Below are 19,521 nucleotides of genomic sequence, written 5' to 3' on the forward strand. Positions count from 1 at the left end.
ACAATGCTGTTTATGGGAGTTTGCTGTGCGCAAGTTAGCAGCTGCGTTTCCTACATTACAACAGTGACTACACTTTTAGTACTTCATTGGCTGTAACTCATTTTGAGTCCGGTGGTCGTGAAAGGCGCTATATAAATCCAAGTCTTTTATACCAGTCCGGGGAGGGGGCGGCAGGGCTCGAACAATGCAGCGGGGAGGCTTTTATGGGCTTCCACAGCCCGTGTGATGAGGGAGGGGTACCACCCACACGGACAGGAGAGTCCCGCTGGATGTCGACGCGGAATTCCAAGTCGGGACTGTCAGAGAACGGGGTTCAAAACCCTCCACCTTCCGACTCCGGGGGGATGGCGAGTGGGGCTGGGGCTGAGCACCAGGCACCGGGTGAAATGAGTCAAAGGGAAGCTGAGATCAATCAGTAAATGGTTATCAGGTGACACCAATTTGAAGTTTTGGAAACCCGTAAAATTATTGGTGGGAGGTGAGGAGAGAGGGAGGGGAGGAGCTCGACTGATTGTGGTTCCGGAGAAATATAACTTGGAGCAGGAGATGGTGTTTAATATTAAAGTGAGGATTGTAGAGGAGTTTGAATTGGTTATATATAGAATAACGCATACATTCAGGTGGTTTATATATATAGAATAATGGATTCCCAGGAGTGAGTTACAGGTTGGAATCTAATCGAGGGGTTCGGGGGTCGGGTGTTTATACATAGAATAACAGATGCCCGGGAGTGAGTTACAGGCTAGAATCTAATCGAGGGGTTCGGGGGGTTTATATATAAAACAAGAGATACCCGGGAGTGAGTTACAGGCGGGGATCGGATCGAGGGTTTCGGGAGGAGGGACCCGTGTGATGCACTCACCGGACTGGAAGAAGGATTTCTGGCACTGGCTGCACTGGAACGGACGATCCTTGGTGTGAAACCTCCTATGAACCACCAGATCGCTGGAAAATGTGGAGCAGAACAAGATAGCGTGAGACACAAAGCGGTATTAGGCAAGGCCTCTCCCAGCCGAATAAGCAAAGTGCAGATTGCTCCCGTACCTGGCTCTGAGGAAGCCCTTCCCGCACAGGTCGCACTTATGGGGCTGCGTCCCGGTGTGCATGTGTGCGTGTCTCCGCAGGTCGCAGTGCTGGATAAACTGGCGGTCACAGTGCGGGCATTTGTACCTGGCGTCTTCCTGGCCATGGGGGGGGGGGGGGGGGAAAAGAGAGAAGAGCATTCATAGAATCATTCAAGTTTACAGCACGGAAGGAGGCCATTTCGGCCCATCGTGTCCGCGCCGGCTGACAGAGTCTATCTAGCCTCGTTTGCCATGGACAAGTTCCGAGCTGAGCGCTTGCTTTGGGAGTCTCATGTCTGGCATGTGAACGATGTGGCCTGCCCAGGGAGCTGATCAAGTGTGGTCCAGTTCTTCAATGCTGGGGATGTTGGCCTGGTCGAGGACGCTAACGTTGGTGCATCTGTCCTCCCAGGGGATTTGTAGGATCTTGCGGAGACATCGTTGGTAGTATTTTTCCAGCAACTTGAGGTATCTCCTGTCCATGGTCCAATCTCACTTTCCAGCTCTCGGTCCGTAATCCTGTAGGTTACAGCACTTCAAGTACTTTTTAAATGTGGTGAGGGTTTCTGCCTCTACCACCCTTTCAGACAGTGAGTTCCAGACCCCGCCTTCTGGGTGAAGAAATTTCCCCTCAACTCCCCTTTAAATGCTCCCTGGTTGTTGACCCCTCTGCTAAGGGAAATAGGTCCTTCCTATCCACGCTATCCAGGCCCCTCATAATTTTATACACCTCAATGAGGTCTCCCGTCAGTCTCCTCTGTTCCAAGGAAAACCACCCGAGCCTATCCAATCTTTCCTCAGCTTAGATTCTCTACTCTCGGCAACATCCTTGTAAATCTCCTCTGTATCCTCACTAGTGCAATAACATCCTTCCTGTAATGTGATGACCAGAACTACACGCAGTACTCCAGCATTAGCAGTGACTCCGCCAGGACACTTACCGACCCGCTAGCGCACGGCACAGTGGAGGGAGCTGCAATTGTCCTCGGTCCTCCAGCGCTGAGCAGCGCAGGATATAACAGACACATACAGGCAACATTTCCGCAGTCGTCAATCGCTGCTCAGTGACTCCCCCTATTAAAACCCTCAGGACAGGATTAGCCTGGTCGGTGATGCTTTCAGTGTGTAATCTTGCACTGAATGAAACGCCTCGATTTCAAAATTCTCATCCTTGTTTTCAAATCCCTCCATGGCCCTCGCCCCTCCCTATCTCTGTAATCTCCTCCAGCCCCACAACCCCCCCCCACCCCGAGATGTCTGCGCTCCTCTAACTTTGCCCTCCTGAGCGTCCCTGATTATAATTGTTCAACCATTGGTGGCCGTACCTTCTGTTGCCTGGGCCCCAAGCTCTGGAACTCCCTGCCTAAACCTCTCCGCCTCTTTATTCTTCTTTAATACGCTCCTTAAAACCTACCTCCGAAAGACAAGCGCTCTACTCGGAACTCCTACTCGGCAAGCGAGCCCCAGGTGGGCAGAGGAAATGTTTCAAGGACACCCTAAAAGCCTCCTTGATAAAGTGCAACATCCTCACCGACACCTGGGAATCCCTGGCCAAAGACCATCCTAAGTGGAGGAAGAGCATCCGGGAGGGCGCTGAGCACCTCAAGACTTGTCATCGAGAGCAGAAAACAAACGCAGACAGCGGAAGGAGCATGCGGCAAACCAGATTCCCCATCCACCCTTTCCTTCAACCACTGTCTGTCTCACCTGTGACAGACTGTAATTCCTGTATTGGACTGTAGTCACCCGAGAACTCACTTTTGGAGTGGAAGCAAGTCTTCCTCGATTTCGAGAGACTGCTATGATGATGATGCTTTGACCAAGCTTTTGGTCACCTGCGCTAATTTCTACTTATGCGGCTCGGTGTTAAATTTTTATTGCATAATACTCCTGCGAAGCGCCTTGGGGCTTTTCACTACGTTAAAGGCGCTATATAAATGCAAGTTGTTGTTGATCCACATTGACCAAACCACACCAGTTAGTGGACATCTTTGTGGTCACTGGGCGGCGACCAGGAGCAAGAACTCTGGCCGACTTTCCCCCTCCTAGCATCACGTCAGCCGTGGCTCAGTGGGCAACACACTCTCACCTCGGAGTCAGAAGGTTATGGGTTCAAGTCCTACTCCAGCGACTTGAGCATAAAATCCAGGCTGACACTTCCAGTGAAGTGCCGAGGGAGGGCTGCACAGTCGGAGATGCCGTCTTTTGGAAGAGACATTAAACCGAGGCCCAGTCTGTCCTCTCGTGGACGTAAAAGATCACGTGGCCACTATTTTGAAGGGGAGTTTTTCCCGATGTCCTGTGTTTTCTTACATTACAACAGTAACTACACTTCAAAAAGTACTTCAAATGGCTGTAAAGCGCTTTGGGACGTACTGAGGTTGTAAAGATGCTGTAGAAATGTCTTTCTTTTCTTTCATATGCTAGCACCTTCAGGAGAGATGGGGAGGGGGAACCAACACAGCCACGCAGATCCACTCCCTGGGACCCCAAAGAATTGCAGAATTTTTACAACTCAGAAATGTTCTTTCCTCATTCAGAAAAAAAGGGATTATTTTGTATTCCATTAAAACATTTTCTAAGTCACTCTTTATCTGAGGGGGCTTGACAGGGTAGATGCAGAGAGGATGCTTCCCCTCGTGGGGGAATCTAGAACTGGGGGTCGGAGGGGGGCATAGTTTCAGAAATGAGGTATTTCTTCACTCAGAGGGTGGTGAATCTTTGGAATTCTCTACCCCAGAGAGCTGTTGATGCTCAGTCGTTGAGTATATTCATGCTGAGATCGATAAGATTTTTGGATATTGAGCGAATCAAGGGATATGGGGATCAGGGCGGATAAGTGGAGTTGAGATAAAAGATCAGCCTTGATCTTATTGAATGGCAGAGCAGGCTCGAGGGATCGAATGGCTGACTCCTGATCTTAATTCTTATGTTCTTATGTTGCAGATCATGAGCAACGCCACAGGACATCTAGTTCTTATGTTAAAACGGTCTTACAACTAGCAGATGCCCTGTCACACTTCAAAGTGTCACACGTTGTTACAGATACAAAATGTGAGAGAGAGAGAGAGACACACAGTCAGTCACTGAGGTGGTGCTTGAATTTTGCAAAGAGTTACAAGTATTCTCTAACTCACCGCAGAAGATGCGACATGTTTCAGGATTTCGTGACTTAAGAGTACCTCCCCAAGGGAACTCGAGCATTGGCCTTAAAGGGGCAGGCCCAAGTTAACAGCTAAACATCATGTTCACACTCCAGAAGCCGATGAGCGACATCATGGGATGTCAACAACATCTTGCATTTATATAGCACCTTTAACATAGTAAAACATCCCCAATCCGCTTCACAGGAGCAATTATCAAATAAAATTCTACACCGAGCCACATAAGGAGAATTAGGACAGGTGACCAAAAGCTCAGTCAAAGAGGTAGGTTTTAAGAAGCATCTTAAAGGGAGAGAGAGAGAGAGAGAGCGGAGGAGAGGTTTAATATGAGAATTCCAGAGCTTAGGGGCTGGGGCAGCTGCAGGCATGGCTGACAATGGTGGGGTGAAGGAGGTCAGAGATGTACAAAAAGCCAGAATTGGAGCATCGTCATAGGCAGTCCCTCGGAATCGAGGAAGACTTGCTTCCACTCTTCACATGAGTTCTTAGGTGGCTGAACAGTCCAATACGGGAATTACAGTCTCTGTCACAGGTGGGACAGACAGTGGTTGAAGGAAAGGGTGGGTAGGGAGTCTGGTTTGCCGCACGCTCCTTCTGTTACCGGTGCTTGATTTCTGCATGCTCTCGGTGACGAAACTCGAGGTGCTCAGCACCCTCCTGGATGCACTTCCTCCACTTAGGGCGGTCTTTGGCCAGGGATTCCCAGGTGTCAGTGGGGACGTTGCACTTTATCAGGGAGGCTTTGAGGGTGTCCTTGTAACGTTTCCTCTGCCCACCTTTGGCTCGTCAGCACAGAGATCTCGGGGGTGGGGGGGTTTATGGAGCTGGAGGAGGTAACATAGATAGGGAAGGGGGGCGAGGGCCAAGGAGGGATTTGAAAAACAAGGGTGAAAATTTTAAAATTGAAGCATCGGTCAGTGGTTACGGGAGGGATATGGGTGAGCATGACTTGGTGCGAGTCAGGACACGGCGGGGGGGAGGGGGGGGCAGCAGAGGTTTGGATGAGCTCAAGTTTACGAAGGGTGGGAGGCCGGCCAGCAGAGTGTTGGACTAGTCGAGTCTGGAGGTGACAGAGGAACAGACGAGGGTTCCAGCAGCGGATGGGCTGAGGCAAGGGGGCGGAAACGGATTTTTGTGCATTTAACAAAACAAGCAAACGCACAGTACCAACCTCGGTGTTCACCATGTGGATTTTCTTATGTCGGACGTAATTGCCACGGCGACTGAAGGTCAGGCTGCAGAAGTAGCACTTGTACAATTTCCCTTCCATTTCCACTTCAGGATCTGAGGAAAGAAACACATTTCGGAGACGTGAGTTTGGGGCAGTCTGCCTGCTCGCAGACAGGTGGCGGCAGAGAGGGAGACGCAGGGGGACAGTTACCTTCTTGCTTTGCTGATGGCTCCTCTTGGCTGGTTTCCTGAGACACGGTGAAGACAAGGGACCCGGCCGAGATCACGGCATCCGCCGTTGCCAAGGTGAACCTCCGCAGTCCGGTTTGGAGCAGCACCTGGGAGGTGAAAGGTCACATTCCCAACATAAATTGACACTCGTCACTGCAAGTTGACTATATTTTCTTTTGTGCTCAAGGTGAAGGGGTGTTACTGGTAAGGGGTGTGCACAATGCTTCCCAATTCTGGCACCCCAAGACAGGTACAGCACGGGGTTAGATACAGAGTAAAGCTCCCTCTACACTGTCCCATCAAACACTCCCAGGGCAGGTACAGCATGGGTTAGATAGAGTAAAGCTCCCTCTACACTGTCCCATCAAACACTCCCGGGGCAGGTGCAGCTGGTGTGAGTTGAGAGAGGACATTCACCCAAACCACTGGAAGCAACTGCCGAGGCCTCGGTTTAATGCCTCATCTGAAGGACAGCAGCTCCGACTGTATCGTACCACAGACCATCCCCCCTCACATCTGTTGATCCCTTACTACAGGGCGCAATAACTTCATTCCCCAACCCCACCTTCTCAACGGAGATCTACCTTTTCGAAGGTGCCAACTGACCTCAAATGAACTCTCACCTCTAATTCCACCTGTGGTTTGTGGGTAAGTGTGAATCTTGCGCTTCTGGTGTTTCATGAGTCCGACTGTATATAATATCCCTGCAATAGGAGCTCACTGTCTATGCGCACACATGAAGAATGGCCAATTTTGTGGCGAGGCACTGATTGCATCAGAGTCCCACTGAACTGGGCCTCAGTGAAAATAAATAAAATAGACCTTGCATTTCTATAGCACCTTTCAGGGCCTCAGGCCATCCCAAAGTACACTGCAGCCAATTAATTACTTTTTGAAGTATAGTCACTGTTGTAATGTAGGAAAATACGGATAAATATTGGTCAGGACAGCAATGTGATGATGATCAGATAATGTGTTTTTGTGATGTTGGTTGAGGGATAAACATTGGCCCCAGGACACCGGGGAGAACTTCCCTGAGCTTTCTCCCATAGTGGCTGTGGGATCTTTTATGTCCACCTGAGGGGGCAGACGGGGCCTCGGCTTAACGTCTCATCCAAAAGCGCTCCCTCAGCACTGCACTGGGACTGTCAGCCTGGATTTTTGTGCTCAAGTTCTTGGGGTGGGACTTGAACCCACAACCTTCTGACTCGGAGGCGAGAGTGCTACCCACTGAGCCACGGCATTGTCAAGAGGTGGACAGGAAACTGGTACAGGGGAGAAGCAGCGGTGAATTGGGCAGTGTTTGTCCGCACGCTCATTTCTGATAAGGTAGTCGAATCCAGGGGAGAGATAACGTTCATCTCGTGTGGCTGGGCCGGATTCAAACTCTGGTTCCAAAGGTGGACATAAGAACATAAGAAAAATGAGGAGTTGGCCATTCGACCCATCGAGCCTGCTCCGCCATTCAATAAGACATGGCTGATCTGATCATGGACTCAGCTCCACTTCCCTGCCCGATCCCCATAACCCTTGACTCCCTTATCGCTCAAAAATCTGTCTATCTCCACCTTAAATATATTCAATGACCCAGCCTCCACAGCTCTCTGGGGCAGAGAATTCCACAGATTTACAACCCTCTGAGAAGAAATTCCTCCTCATCTCAGTTTTAAATGGGCGGCCCCTTATTCTGAAACTACGTCCCCTAGTTTTAGTTTCTCCTATGTCCCAATTCACTGCAACATTCAAAGCTGGTAACCAGTAGTGTTCAAGTCTTGTTTGACTCCCCATGCTTTAGAATTCCCTTCCTACATCTCTCCATCTACAAAACCCTTCTTAAATCCCACTCTTTGACCAAGCCCGAAGTACTGCGTACAGTTTTGGTCTCCTTATTTAAGGAGGGATTATACTTGCATTGGAGTCAGTTCAGAGAAGGTTCACGAGTTTGATACCTGAGATGAAAGGGATTGTCTTATGAAGAAAGGTTGAGCAGGTTGAACCTACACTCATTAGAGTTTAGAAGTATGAGAGGTGATCTTATTGAAACATGTAAGATTCAGAGGGGGCTCGACAGGGTCGATGCTGAGAGGATGTTTCCCCTCGTGGGGGAATCTAGAACTAGGGGTCATAGTTTCAGACTAAGGGGTCGCCCATTTAAAACTGAGATGAGGAGGAATTTCTTCTTTCAGAGGGTTGTAAATCTATGGAATTCTCTGCCCCAGAGATCTGTGGAGGCTGGGTCATTGAATATATTTAAGGTGGAGATAAACAGAGTTTTGAATGATAGGGGAGTGGAGGATTATGGGGAACGGGCAGGGAAGTGGAGCTGAGGCTAAGATCATGTATATAATATCCCTGCAATAGGAGCTCACTATCAAACGCTCACATAGATCGAAATGGCCTCCTTCCGTGCTGTAAATTTCTACGATCAGATCAGCCATGATCTCATTGAATGGCGGAGCAGGCTCGAGGGGCCGAATGGCCGATTCCTGCTCCCAGTTCCTCTGTTCTTTAGGTCAACCCCTTCCTACCATCTCCTTTGGCTCGCTGTCCATTATTGCGGCCCTGTGAAGCAACCGTGGGGTGTTTTTCCAACGTCAAAGGCGCTTTTTGTATGAAGGCAATCTGCGTCAGCATTGGTAGGAACCCTGATGAACAGGCCACACTTTACTTGGGTCGAGTCACACTCCTCCCACCCCCCCCCCCCGCCCCCCTCCCCTCCCGCGTCCATGGTACCTGGGTCGGATGTACCAACTCGGTGATGGCTGCCAGGTCCTTTCCGTACATGTTGATGCCGTTGGGCAGTTCCAGAATCACCTCCTCGGGCTCCCGAAGCTCCAGGGACTCCTGTGGGACAGTCGACAAGACCAGGACGTGGCGCTCAGGCCCCTTGGCGAAAGGGTCGGTCGGCCCCTCGGTCGCGACCTCCTGGCTCTCCGTCAGGAGTGGTGCCCCGATCTCGCTCAGCACCTGCGCCGTTTCCAGAAGGTCCGAGCTCTCTGCAAGGAGTGAGAAGATATTAATGACTTGGAAGAAGGGACTGAGTGTAACGTAGCCAAGTTTGCTGACGATACAAAGATGGGAGGAAAAACAATGTGTGAGGAGGACACAAAAAATCTGCAAAAGGACATACCCAGGCTAAGTGAGTGGGCAAAAATTTGGCAGATGGAATACAATGTCGGAAAGTGTGAGGTCATGCACTTTGGCAGAAAAAAATCAATGAGCAAGTTATTATTTAAATGGAGAAAAATTGCAAAGTGCTGCAGTACAGCGGGACCTGGGGGTACGTGAATGAAACACAAAAGGATAGTATGCAGGTGCAGCAAGTGATCAGGAAGGCCAATGGTGTCTTGGCCTTTATTGCAAAGGGGATAGCGTATAAAAGCAGGCAAGTCTTGCTACAGCTATATAAGGTATTGGTGAGGCCACACCTGGAATACTTTGTTTTGGAGGCAGTTCAGAGAAGATTCACTCGGTTGATTCCAGAGATGAGAGGGTTGACTGATGAGGAACGGTTGAGCAGTTTGGGCCTCTACTCATTGGAATTCAGAAGAATGAGAGGTGATCTTATCGAAATGTATAAGATTATGAGGGGGCTTGACAAGGAGGATACAGAGAGGATGTTTCCACTGATTGGGGAGACTAGAACTAGAGGGCATGATCTTAGAATAAGGGGCCGCCCATTTAAAACTGAGATGGGGAGGAATTTCTTCTCTGTGGGTTGTAAATCTATGGAATTCGCTGCCTCAGAGAGCTGTGGAAGCTGGGGCATTGAATAAATTTAAGACAGTTTCTTAGCTGATAAGGGAATAAGGGGTTATGGGAAGCGGGCGGGGAAGTGAACCTGGGTCCATGATCAGATCAGCCATGATCTTATTAAATGGCGGAGTAGGCTCAAGGGGCTGTATGGCCTATTCCTGCTCCTATTTCTTATGTTCTTACGTAAAACGACATTCCCCGTCAGTACATTCGCATAGTCCCCGCGATCTCCGGCTCCTAATCGTGGGCTGACGTCCGTTGGGGATATGTGCGCCCAATGGGTGCTTGCACCCCCTCACCTACCCAGCATAAAGGATCACTATAGCGTTGGTTGTGGCCCACCCTTGGAGAAGGTTCACCCAAGATTTAAAATAAACCACCTTTTTGTTTATTCATTCATGGGATTTGGGCATCACTGGCAAGGTCAGCATTTATTACCCATCCCTAATTGCCCTTGAGAGGGTGGTGGTGAGCTGCCTTCTTGAACCGCTGCAGTCCCGTGAGGTGCTTTTCCGAGCAGTTTGGCACAACTGAGTGTCTCGCTCAGCCATTTCAGAGAGCAGTTAAGAGCCAACCACATTGCTGTGGGTCTGGAGTCACATATAGGACCAGACCGGGTAAGAACGGCAGATTTCCTTCCATGAAGGGACATTAGTGAACCAGATGGGTTCATCTGCTCACCTCAGCTACTCTTCTCGAGTAAGGTCCCTGTGCCCAGGAGAGGGGGCGGAGGAGATATAAAAGAAAATAGAACGTGCATTTCTATAGCGCCTTTCACAACGTCAGAACATCCAAAAGCACTTTACAGCCAATGACGCACTTTTGGAGTGTAGTCACTGTTGTAATGTGGGAAATGCAGCAGCCAATTTGTGCACAGCAAGCTCCCACAAACAGCAATGGCGAAATAATTTATTCTTTACTGATATTGATTGAGGGATAAATATTGGCCAGGACACCTGAGAGAACTCTCCTGCTCTTCTTCGAAATATTGCCAGGGGATCTTTTACGTCCACTTGAGGGGGCAGACGGGGCCTCGGTTTAACAGCTCATCCAAAAGATGACACCTGAGCAGTCCCGCAGTACTGGCACTGGGCGTGTCAGCCTAGATATTGTGCTAAAGTTCCTGGAGTGGGAATTGAACCCACAACCTGCCAACTCAGAGGCGAGGATGCTGCCCACTGAGCCACAGCTGATACTTACTCGACTTATTAAACGTGTACAGTAGACACCTCAAGTCGCTGGAGAAATACCACCAACGATGTCTCCACAAGATCCTGCAAATCCCCTGGGAGGACAGATGCACCAACATTAGCGTCCTCGACCAGGCCAACATCCCCAGCATTGAAGCACTGACCACACTTGATCAGCTCCGCTGGGCAGGCCACATCGTTTGCATGCCAGACACGAGATTCCCAAAGCAAGCGCTCTACTCGGAACTCCTACACGGCAAATGAGCTAAAGGTGGGCAGAGGAAACGTTACAAGGACACCCGCAAAGCCTCCCTGATAAAGTGCAACATCCCCACTGACACCTGGGAGTCCCTGGCCAAAGATCACCCTAAGTGGAGGAAGAGCATCCAGGAGGGTGCTGAGCACCTCGAGTCTCGTCGCCGAGTGCATGCAGAAATCAAGCGCAGCCAGCGGAAAGAGCGTGCGGCAAACCAGTCCCACCCACCCTTTCCTTCACCGACTGTCTGTCCCACCTGTGATAGAGACTGTAATTCTCGTTTTGGACTATTCAGCCATCTAAGGACTCATTTTAAGAGTGGAATCAAGTCTTCCTCGATTCCGAGGGACTGCCTATGATGATGTTGATTATTAAATTTATGTTAAATTTATCTGTTTTGTCTTAGAACACTGCTGTAAAGCGCCTTTGGACGTTTTGCTACATTAAAGGCGCTATAGAAATAAAAGTGGTGGTTGTTGTTATTATACCGGGGCTGCGGGGCTTCCGCTAAGTGGAGAGGCTGGAGACGCTGGGAGTGTTCTCCTCAGAGCAAGAGAAGGTTGAGGAGATTTAATAGAGGTGTTCAAAATCATGAGGGGTTTTGATAGCGTAGATAGGGATAAACTATTGCAGTGGCGGGAGGGTCGGTAACCAGAGGACACGGATTCAAGATAATTGGTAAAAGAGCCAGATTGAGAGATCAGATTTTTTTTCCAGCGAGTTGTTGTGATCTGGAACACGCTGCCTGAAAGGGTGCTGGAAGCAGATTCAATAGTAACTTTCAAAAAAGGAATTAGATATATACTTGAAAAGGATAAATTTGCAGAGCTCTGGGGAAAGAGCAGGGGGAGTGGGACTTTCAAAGAGCTAGCACAGGCACAATGGGCCAAACAGCCTTCTTCTGTGCTGTAATACTTGCTTTGGAGGCAGTTCAGAGAAGGTTTACTGGGTTGATTCCAGAGATGAGGGGGTTGACTTATGAGGAAAGGTTGAGGAGGTTGGGCCTCTACTCATTGGAATTCAGAAGAATGAGAGGTGATCTTATCGAAAAGTATAAGATTATGAGGGGGCTTGACTAGATGGATGCAGAGAGGATGTTTCCACTGATGGGGGAGACTACAACTAGAGGGCATGATCTTAGAATAAGAGGCTGCCCATTTAAAACTGAGATGAGGGGGAATTTCTTCTCTGTGGGTTGTAAATCTGCGGAATTCGCTGCCTCAGAGAGCTGTGGAAGCTGGGACATTGAATAAATTTAAGACAGAAATAGACAGTTTCTTAAACGATAAGGGAATAAGCGGTTATGGGGAGCGGGCAGGGAAGTGGACCGGAGTCCATGATCAGATCAGCCATAGAAACATAGAAAATAGGTGCAGGAGTAGGCCATTCGGCCCTTCTAGCCTGCACCGCCATTCAATGAGTTCATGGCTGAACATGCAACTTCAGTACCCCATTCCTGCTTTCTCGCCATACCCCTCTGTGGTAGAGAATTCCACAGGTTCACCACTCTCTGCGTGAAGAAGTTTCTCCTCATCTCGGTCCTAAATGGCTTACCCCTTATCCTTAGACTGTGACCCCTGGTTCTGGACTTCCCCAACATTGGGAACATTCTTCCTGCATCTAACCTGTCTAAACCCATCAGAATTTTAAACGTTTCTATGAGGTCCCCTCTCATTCTTCTGAACTCCAGTGAATACAAGCCCAGTTGATCCAGTCTTTCTTGATAGGTCAGTCCCGCCATACCGGGAATCAGTCTGGTGAACCTTCGCTGCACTCCCTCAATAGCAAGAATGTCCTTCCTCAGGTTAGGAGACCAAAACTGTACACAATACTCCAGGTGTGGCCTCACCAAGGCCCTGTACAACTGTAGCAACACCTCCCTGCCCCTGTACTCAAATCCCCTCGCTATGAAGGCCAACATGCCATTTGCTTTCTTAACCGCCGCTGTACCTGCATGCCAACCTTCAATGACTGATGTATCATGACACCCAGGTCTCGTTGCACCTCCCCTTTTCCTAATCTGTCACCATTCAGATAATAGTCTGTCTCTCTGTTTTTACCACCAAAGTGGATAACCTCACATTTATCCACATTATACTTCATCTGCCATGCATTTGCCCACTCACCTAACCTATCCAAGTCACTCTGCAGCCTAATAGCATCCTCCTCGCAGCTCACACTGCCACCCAACTTAGTGTCATCTGCAAATTTGGAGATACTACATTTAATCCCCTCGTCTAAATCATTAATGTACAGTGTAAACAGCTGGGGCCCCAGCACAAAACCTTGCGGTACCCCACTAGTCACTGCCTGCCATTCTGAAAAGTACCCATTTATTCCTATTCTTTGCTTCCTGTCTGACAACCAGTTCTCAATCCATGTCAGCACACTACCCCCAATCCCATGTGCTTTGACTTTGCCCATTAATCTCTTGTGTGGGACCTTGTCGAAAGCCTTCTGAAAGTCCAAATATACCACATCAACTGGTTCTCCCTTGTCCACTCTACTGGAAACATCCTCAAAAAATTCCAGAGGATTTGTCAAGCATGATTTCCCTTTCACAAATCCATGCTGACTTGGACCTATCATGTCACCTCTTTCCAAATGCGCTGCTATGACATCCTTAATAATTGATTCCATCATTTTACCCACTACCGATGTCAGGCTGACCGGTCTATAATTCCCTGTTTTCTTTCTCCCTCCTTTTTTTTTTTAAAAAGTGGGGTTACATTGGCTACCCTCTACTCGATAGGAACTGATCCAGAGTCAATGGAATGTTGGAAAATGACTGTCAATGCATCCGCTATTTCCAAGGCCACCTCCTTAAGTACTCTGGGATACAGTCCATCAGGCCCTGGGGATTTATCGGCCTTCAATCCCATCAATTTCCCCAACACAATTTCCCGACTAATAAGGATTTCCCTCAGTTCCTCCTCCTTACTAGTCCCTCTGACCCCTTTTATATCCGGAAGGTTGTTTGTGTCCTCCTTCGTGAATACCAAACCAAAGTACTTGTTCAATTGGTCCGCCATTTCTTTGTTCCCCGTTATGATTCTGACTGCAGAGGACCTACGTTTGTCTTTACTAACCTTTTTCTCTTTACATATCTATAGAAACTTTTGCAATCCGTCTTAATGTTCCCTGCAAGCTTCTTCTCGTACTCCATTTTCCCTGCCCTAATCAAACCCTTTGTCCTCCTCTGCTGAGTTCTAAATTTCTCCCAGTCCCCGGGTTCACTGCTATTTCTGGCCAATTTGTATGCCACTTCCTTGGCTTTAACACTATCCCTGATTTCCCTTGATAGCCACGGTTGAGTCACCTTCCCTTTTTTATTTTTACGCCAGACAAGAATGTACAATTGTTGTAGTTCATCCATGCGGTCTCAATGTCTGCCATTGCCCATCCACAGTCAACCCCTTAAGTATCATTCGCCAATCTATCCTAGCCAATTCACGCCTCATACCTTCAAAGTTACCCTTCTTTAAGTTCTGGACCATGGTCTCTGAATTAACGGTTTCATTCTCCATCCTAATGCAGAATTCCACCATATTATGGTCACTCTTCCCCAAGGGGCCTCGCACAACGAGATTGCGAATTAATTGTATCGTATTAAATGGCGGAGCAGGCTCGAGGGCTCGTATGGACTACTCCTGATCCTATTTCTTGTGTTCTTATGTAAGATTCTTTGAGATAATAAAATAGGAAATACCTGCGGACCACCAAGCAGTAGTGAGGTTGGGGACAGCATCAAACAAGAAATTAGGGATGCGTGTAATAAAGGTACAGCAGTTATCATGGGCGACTTTAATCTACATATAGATTGGGCTAACTAAACTGGTAGCAATACGGTGGAAGAGGATTTCCTGGAGTATATTAGGGATGGTTTTCTAGACCAATATATCGAGGAACCAACAAGAGGGTTGACCATCCTAGACTGGGTGATGTATAATGAGAAAGGACTAATTAGCAATCTTGTTGTGCGAGGCCCCTTGGGGAAGAGTGACACAGTTAATTCAGAGACTAGGGTCCTGAACTTAAGGGAAGGTAACTTTGATGGTATGAGACGTGAATTGGCTACAATAGACTGGCGAATGATACTTAAAGGGTTGATGATGGATAGGCAATGGTATACATTTAAAGATCACATGGACGAACTTCAACAATTGTACATCCCTGTCTGGAGTAAAAACAAAAAGGGGAAGGTGGCTCAACCGTGGCTAACAAGGGAAATTGGGGATAGTGTTAAATCCAAGGAAGAGGCATATAAATTGGCCAGGAAAAGCAACAAACCTGAGGACTGGGAGAAATTTAGAATTCAGCAGAGGAGGACAAAGGGTTTAATTAGGAGGGGGAAAATAGAGTATGAAATGAAGCTTGCTGGGAACATAAAAACTGACTGTAAAAGCTTCTATAGATATGTGAAGAGAAAAAGATTAGTGAAGACAAACGTAGGTACCTTGCAGTCAGAACCAGGTGAATTTATAATGTGGAACAAAGAAATGGCAGACCAATTGAACAAATACTTTGGTTTTGTCTTCACTAAGGAAGACACAAATAACCTTCTGGAAAGACTAGGGGACCGAGGGTCTAGCGAGAAAGAGGAACTGAAGGAAATCCTTATTAGTCAGGAAATTGTGTTGGGGAAATTGATGGGATTGAAGGCCGATAAATCCCCAGGGCCTGATAGTTTGCATCCCAGAGTACTTAAGGAAGAGGCCCTAGAAATAGTGGATGCATTGGTGATCATTTTCCAACAGTCTATCGAACTCTGGATCAGTTCCTATGGACTGGTGGGTAGCTAATGTGACACCACTTTTTAAAAAAGGAGGGAGAGAGAAAACGGGGAATTATAGACCGGTTAGCCTGACATCAGTAGTGGGGAAAATGTTAGAATCAATTATTAAAGATGAAATAGCAGCGCATTTGGAAAGCAGTGACATGATCGGTCCAAGTCAGCATGGATTTATGAAAGGGAAATCATGCTTGACAAATCTTCTGGAATTTTTTGAGGATGTAAATAGTAGAGTGGACAAGAGATTAGTGTGCAAAATTAAGGCACATGGGATTGGGGGTAATGTATTGACGTGGATAGAGAACTGGTTGGCAGACAGGAAGCAGAGAGTAGGGATAAACGGGTCCTTCTCAGAATGGCAGACATTGACTAGTGGGATGCCGCAGGGCTTAGTGCTGGGACCCCAGCTATTTACAATATACATCAATGATTTAGATGAAGGAATTGAGTGTAATATCTCCAAGTTTGCAGATGACACTCAGCTGGGTGGCGGTGTGAGCTGTGAGGAGGATGCTAAGAGGCTGCAGGGTGACTTGGACAGGTTAGGTGAGTGGGCAAATGCATGGCAGATGCAGTATAATGTGGATAAATGTGAGGTTATCCAATTTAGTGGCAAAAACATGAAGGCAGAATATTATCTGAATGGAGGCAGATTAGGAAAAGGGGAGGTGCAACGAGACCTGGGTGTTATGGTTCATCAGTCACTGAAAGTTGGCATGCAGGTACAGCAGGCGGTGAAGAAGGCAAATGGCATGTTGGCCTTCATAGCTAGGGGATTTGAGTATAGGAGCAGGGAGGTCTTAATGCAATTGTACAGGGCCTTGGTGAGGCCTCACCTGGAATATTGTGTTCAGTTTTGGTCTCCTAATCTGAGGAAGGACGTTCTTGCTATTGAGGGAGTGCAACGAAGGTTCACCAGACTGATTCCCGGGATGGCGGGAGTGACATATGAGGAGAGACTGGATCGACTGGGCCTGTATTCACTGGAGTTTAGAAGAATGAGAGGGGATCTCATAGAAACATATAAAATGGACAGGTTAGATGCAGGAAGAATGTTCCCGATGTTGGGGAAGTCCAGAACCAGGGGTCACAGTCTAAGGATAAGGGGTAAGCCATTTAGGACCAAGATGAGGAGAAACTTCTTCACTCACAGAGTTGTTAATCTCTGGAATTCTCTACCGCAGAGAGTTGTTGATGCCAGTTCATTAGATATATACACGAGGGAGTTAGATATGGCCCTCACGGCTAAAGGAATCAAGGGGAGAAAGCAGGAAAGGAGTACTGAAGTGAATGATCAACCATGATCTTATTGAATGGTGGTGTAGGCTCGAAGGGCCGAATGGCCTACTCCTGCATCTATTTTCTATGTTTCTATGAAAAATTGCCACTTTTTCCACATACAGGCCCCAAATTAAAGAGATGCTGCACTACCCAGCACCGGAGCACCCTTCACAGAATCATACAGGACAGACCATTGGGCTCATCGTGCCTGTGCTCGGGGCTCTGAACATGTGGTGTGCTATTACCTTTCGCCTCTTCCAGGCTTCGAGTGGCGAGAGCGATGGGCGCTCCGCCGATCTGACTGCTTCCGCAAGCCACGGCTTCACCCGGCCCGAGGGAGCAGTGTCCGCGGGCGATCATTGGTTCGAGGTCTGTGTCGCCGACGGTCACCTGCCCGTCTGCTGGGGCCCGGCTGTCCCGCGGCAAAACGTGCATCTGCTTCTTCACCGCAGCGCTCTCTCCGTAGCCTCCCTCTCCTTGCGCCATGGCCGGGTCAGCCGCCAGGGTGTAGTCGCCGAACCGGCTGCCAGCATCCGCCATTGCGCCGGGGAGACACGGCTCAGTCACCGTCGCCGACGGGGGCCCGTCAACCTCCATCTGGTCAGCTGTTGGGAACGACATGGATTCAATCAATGGCGGCCAAAGACAAGGTATCCAACACAGCCTCTCACCCACCCTTTCCTCGAGAATTCATTTACTGACAACTTGGGCCAAGAGAAAGGCACTTCAGCTCATCAAACCCACTCCTCCCACAGCCCATGGACACTCTCCCCTATCACTGACCCTACCCACCCATTTAATCCCCTCCCACAGCCCATGGACACTCTCCCTTATCACGGATCCTACCCACCCATTTAATCCCCTCCCACAGCCCATGGACACTCTCCCCTATCACGGATCCTACCCACCCATTTAATCCCCTCCCACAGCCCATGTATACTCTCCCCTATCACTGACCCTACCCACCCATTTAATCCCCTCCCACATCCCATGTATACTCTCCCCTATCACTGACCCTACCCACCCATTTAATCCCCTCCCACAGCCCATGTATACTCTCCCCTATCACTGACCCTACCCACCCATTTAATCCCCTCCCACAGTCCATGTATACTCCCCTATCACTGACCCTACCCACCCATTTAATCTCCTCCCACAGTCCATGTATACTCCCCTATCACTGATCCTACCCACCCATTTAATCCCCTCCCACAGCCCACGTATACTCTCCCCTATCACGGACCCTACCCACCCATTTAATTCCCTCCCACAGCCCATGTACATTCTCCCCTATTATGGATCCTACCCACCCATTTAATCCCCTCCCACAGCCCATGGACACTCTCACCTATCAAGGGCTCTACCCACCCATTTAATCTCAAGGGAATATTTCGTATAACCCAGCGAGAATCAATCCTAACTTCAAAATGTTCAAACATTCCCAGATCTCCAGGATCAAACCCTGCCCTCCAAAGACAATATTCCTCTGCCCCAACCCCACCCAGCTTCAACACAGTAAGAAGCATTGTGTTTGTGGAAGAGTGGACCAGCTCAGTCTATAACCATCCTAATAACCTCCAATCCCATCCCAATAAGACACTTATTCAGCCCCATGTTGAAGTGACCGTACTGACTCACATACAGGCCTCCCTGTTTTATTTGTAAAAGCCACAAAACAGTTTGAGATGGGGGTGCAAATTATATATTAAGGTAATTGCCATGGCTTTGACTGCTCCTGTTTATGTCAGCTGTGGCTCAGTGGGTAGCACTCTCTCGCCTGAGTCAGAAGGTCGTGGGTTCAAGTCTCACTCCAGGAAGTTGAGCACAAAATTCCAGGCTGACACTCCCAGTGCAGTACTGAGGGAGCGCTGCACTGTCAGAGGTGCCATCTTTCGGCTGAAACATTAAACTGAGGCCTCATCTGCCCTCAGCTGCACATTAAAGATCCCATGGCATTATTTTGAATTAGAGCAGGGGAGTTATCCCCGCTGTCCTGGGGCCAATATTTATCCCTCAATCAACATCACTTTAAAAAAAAAATTATCTGGTCATTATCACATTGCTGTTTGTGGGAGCTCGCTGTGTGCAAATTGGCTGTAAAGCGCTTTGGGATGCCCGGTGGTCGTGAAAGGCGCTATGTAAATACAAGTCTTTCTTTCGTTCCAAACCCAACAACGGTGCAGGCGGGGAAGGAATGAAGGTTCGAATCTCCAGTCTCCTTAAATTTTCAATCATTTGTAACCAGTGGCCACAGTTAGATATTCACAGTACAAGTCCTGCTCTGTGGCCGGCCGGAGTTTGAACTAATTAACAACAGGGTTTATGCAGGTTTAAAGAAAATCCTTTTTCTAATTTCGATTTGTTTTTTCTCCACAAAGCTACTCGCCATCTCCCCAGTTTCCCCGGAGTTATGGACGATTCTTTATTACTCCGCCCGCCCACCCGAGGAGAAGACAGCTTATGGTCCATTCCAAAGCCAACTATACGATTAGCTACAATGAAATGTGGAAGAGCATTCTAGGGCTGACTTTGCATCTGAACTGGCGGTGGGAACGGGAGGGGACAGGAGGTTAGGGAAGAGCCCGTCTACATTTAGCACCTCACACTGATGGAGATG

The 19,521-nt window shown here is 48.5% G+C and overlaps 1 protein-coding gene across 1 annotated transcript in view; it reads right to left on the minus strand.

Moving 5' to 3' along the window:
- Positions 1-17,503, minus strand: part of LOC139259469 (uncharacterized) — a 29,880-nt gene extending 12,377 nt beyond the window's left edge. Inside the window, exons 1-6 of the mRNA XM_070874941.1 lie at positions 17,150-17,503; positions 8,363-8,625; positions 5,610-5,736; positions 5,400-5,512; positions 1,045-1,181; positions 863-945 (exon numbers count right to left, since the gene is read on the minus strand). Of these exons, the coding sequence (XP_070731042.1) occupies positions 863-945; positions 1,045-1,181; positions 5,400-5,512; positions 5,610-5,736; positions 8,363-8,625; positions 17,150-17,501 (1,075 nt within the window). The 5' untranslated portion in view covers positions 17,502-17,503. The remainder of the gene's footprint in view (positions 1-862; positions 946-1,044; positions 1,182-5,399; positions 5,513-5,609; positions 5,737-8,362; positions 8,626-17,149) is intronic.
- Between the last annotated feature and the right edge of the window lie 2,018 nt (positions 17,504-19,521).

The sequence above is a fragment of the Pristiophorus japonicus genome, chromosome 3 (assembly GCF_044704955.1).
Source record: "Pristiophorus japonicus isolate sPriJap1 chromosome 3, sPriJap1.hap1, whole genome shotgun sequence".
NCBI classification, from domain to species: Eukaryota; Metazoa; Chordata; class Chondrichthyes; family Pristiophoridae; genus Pristiophorus; species Pristiophorus japonicus.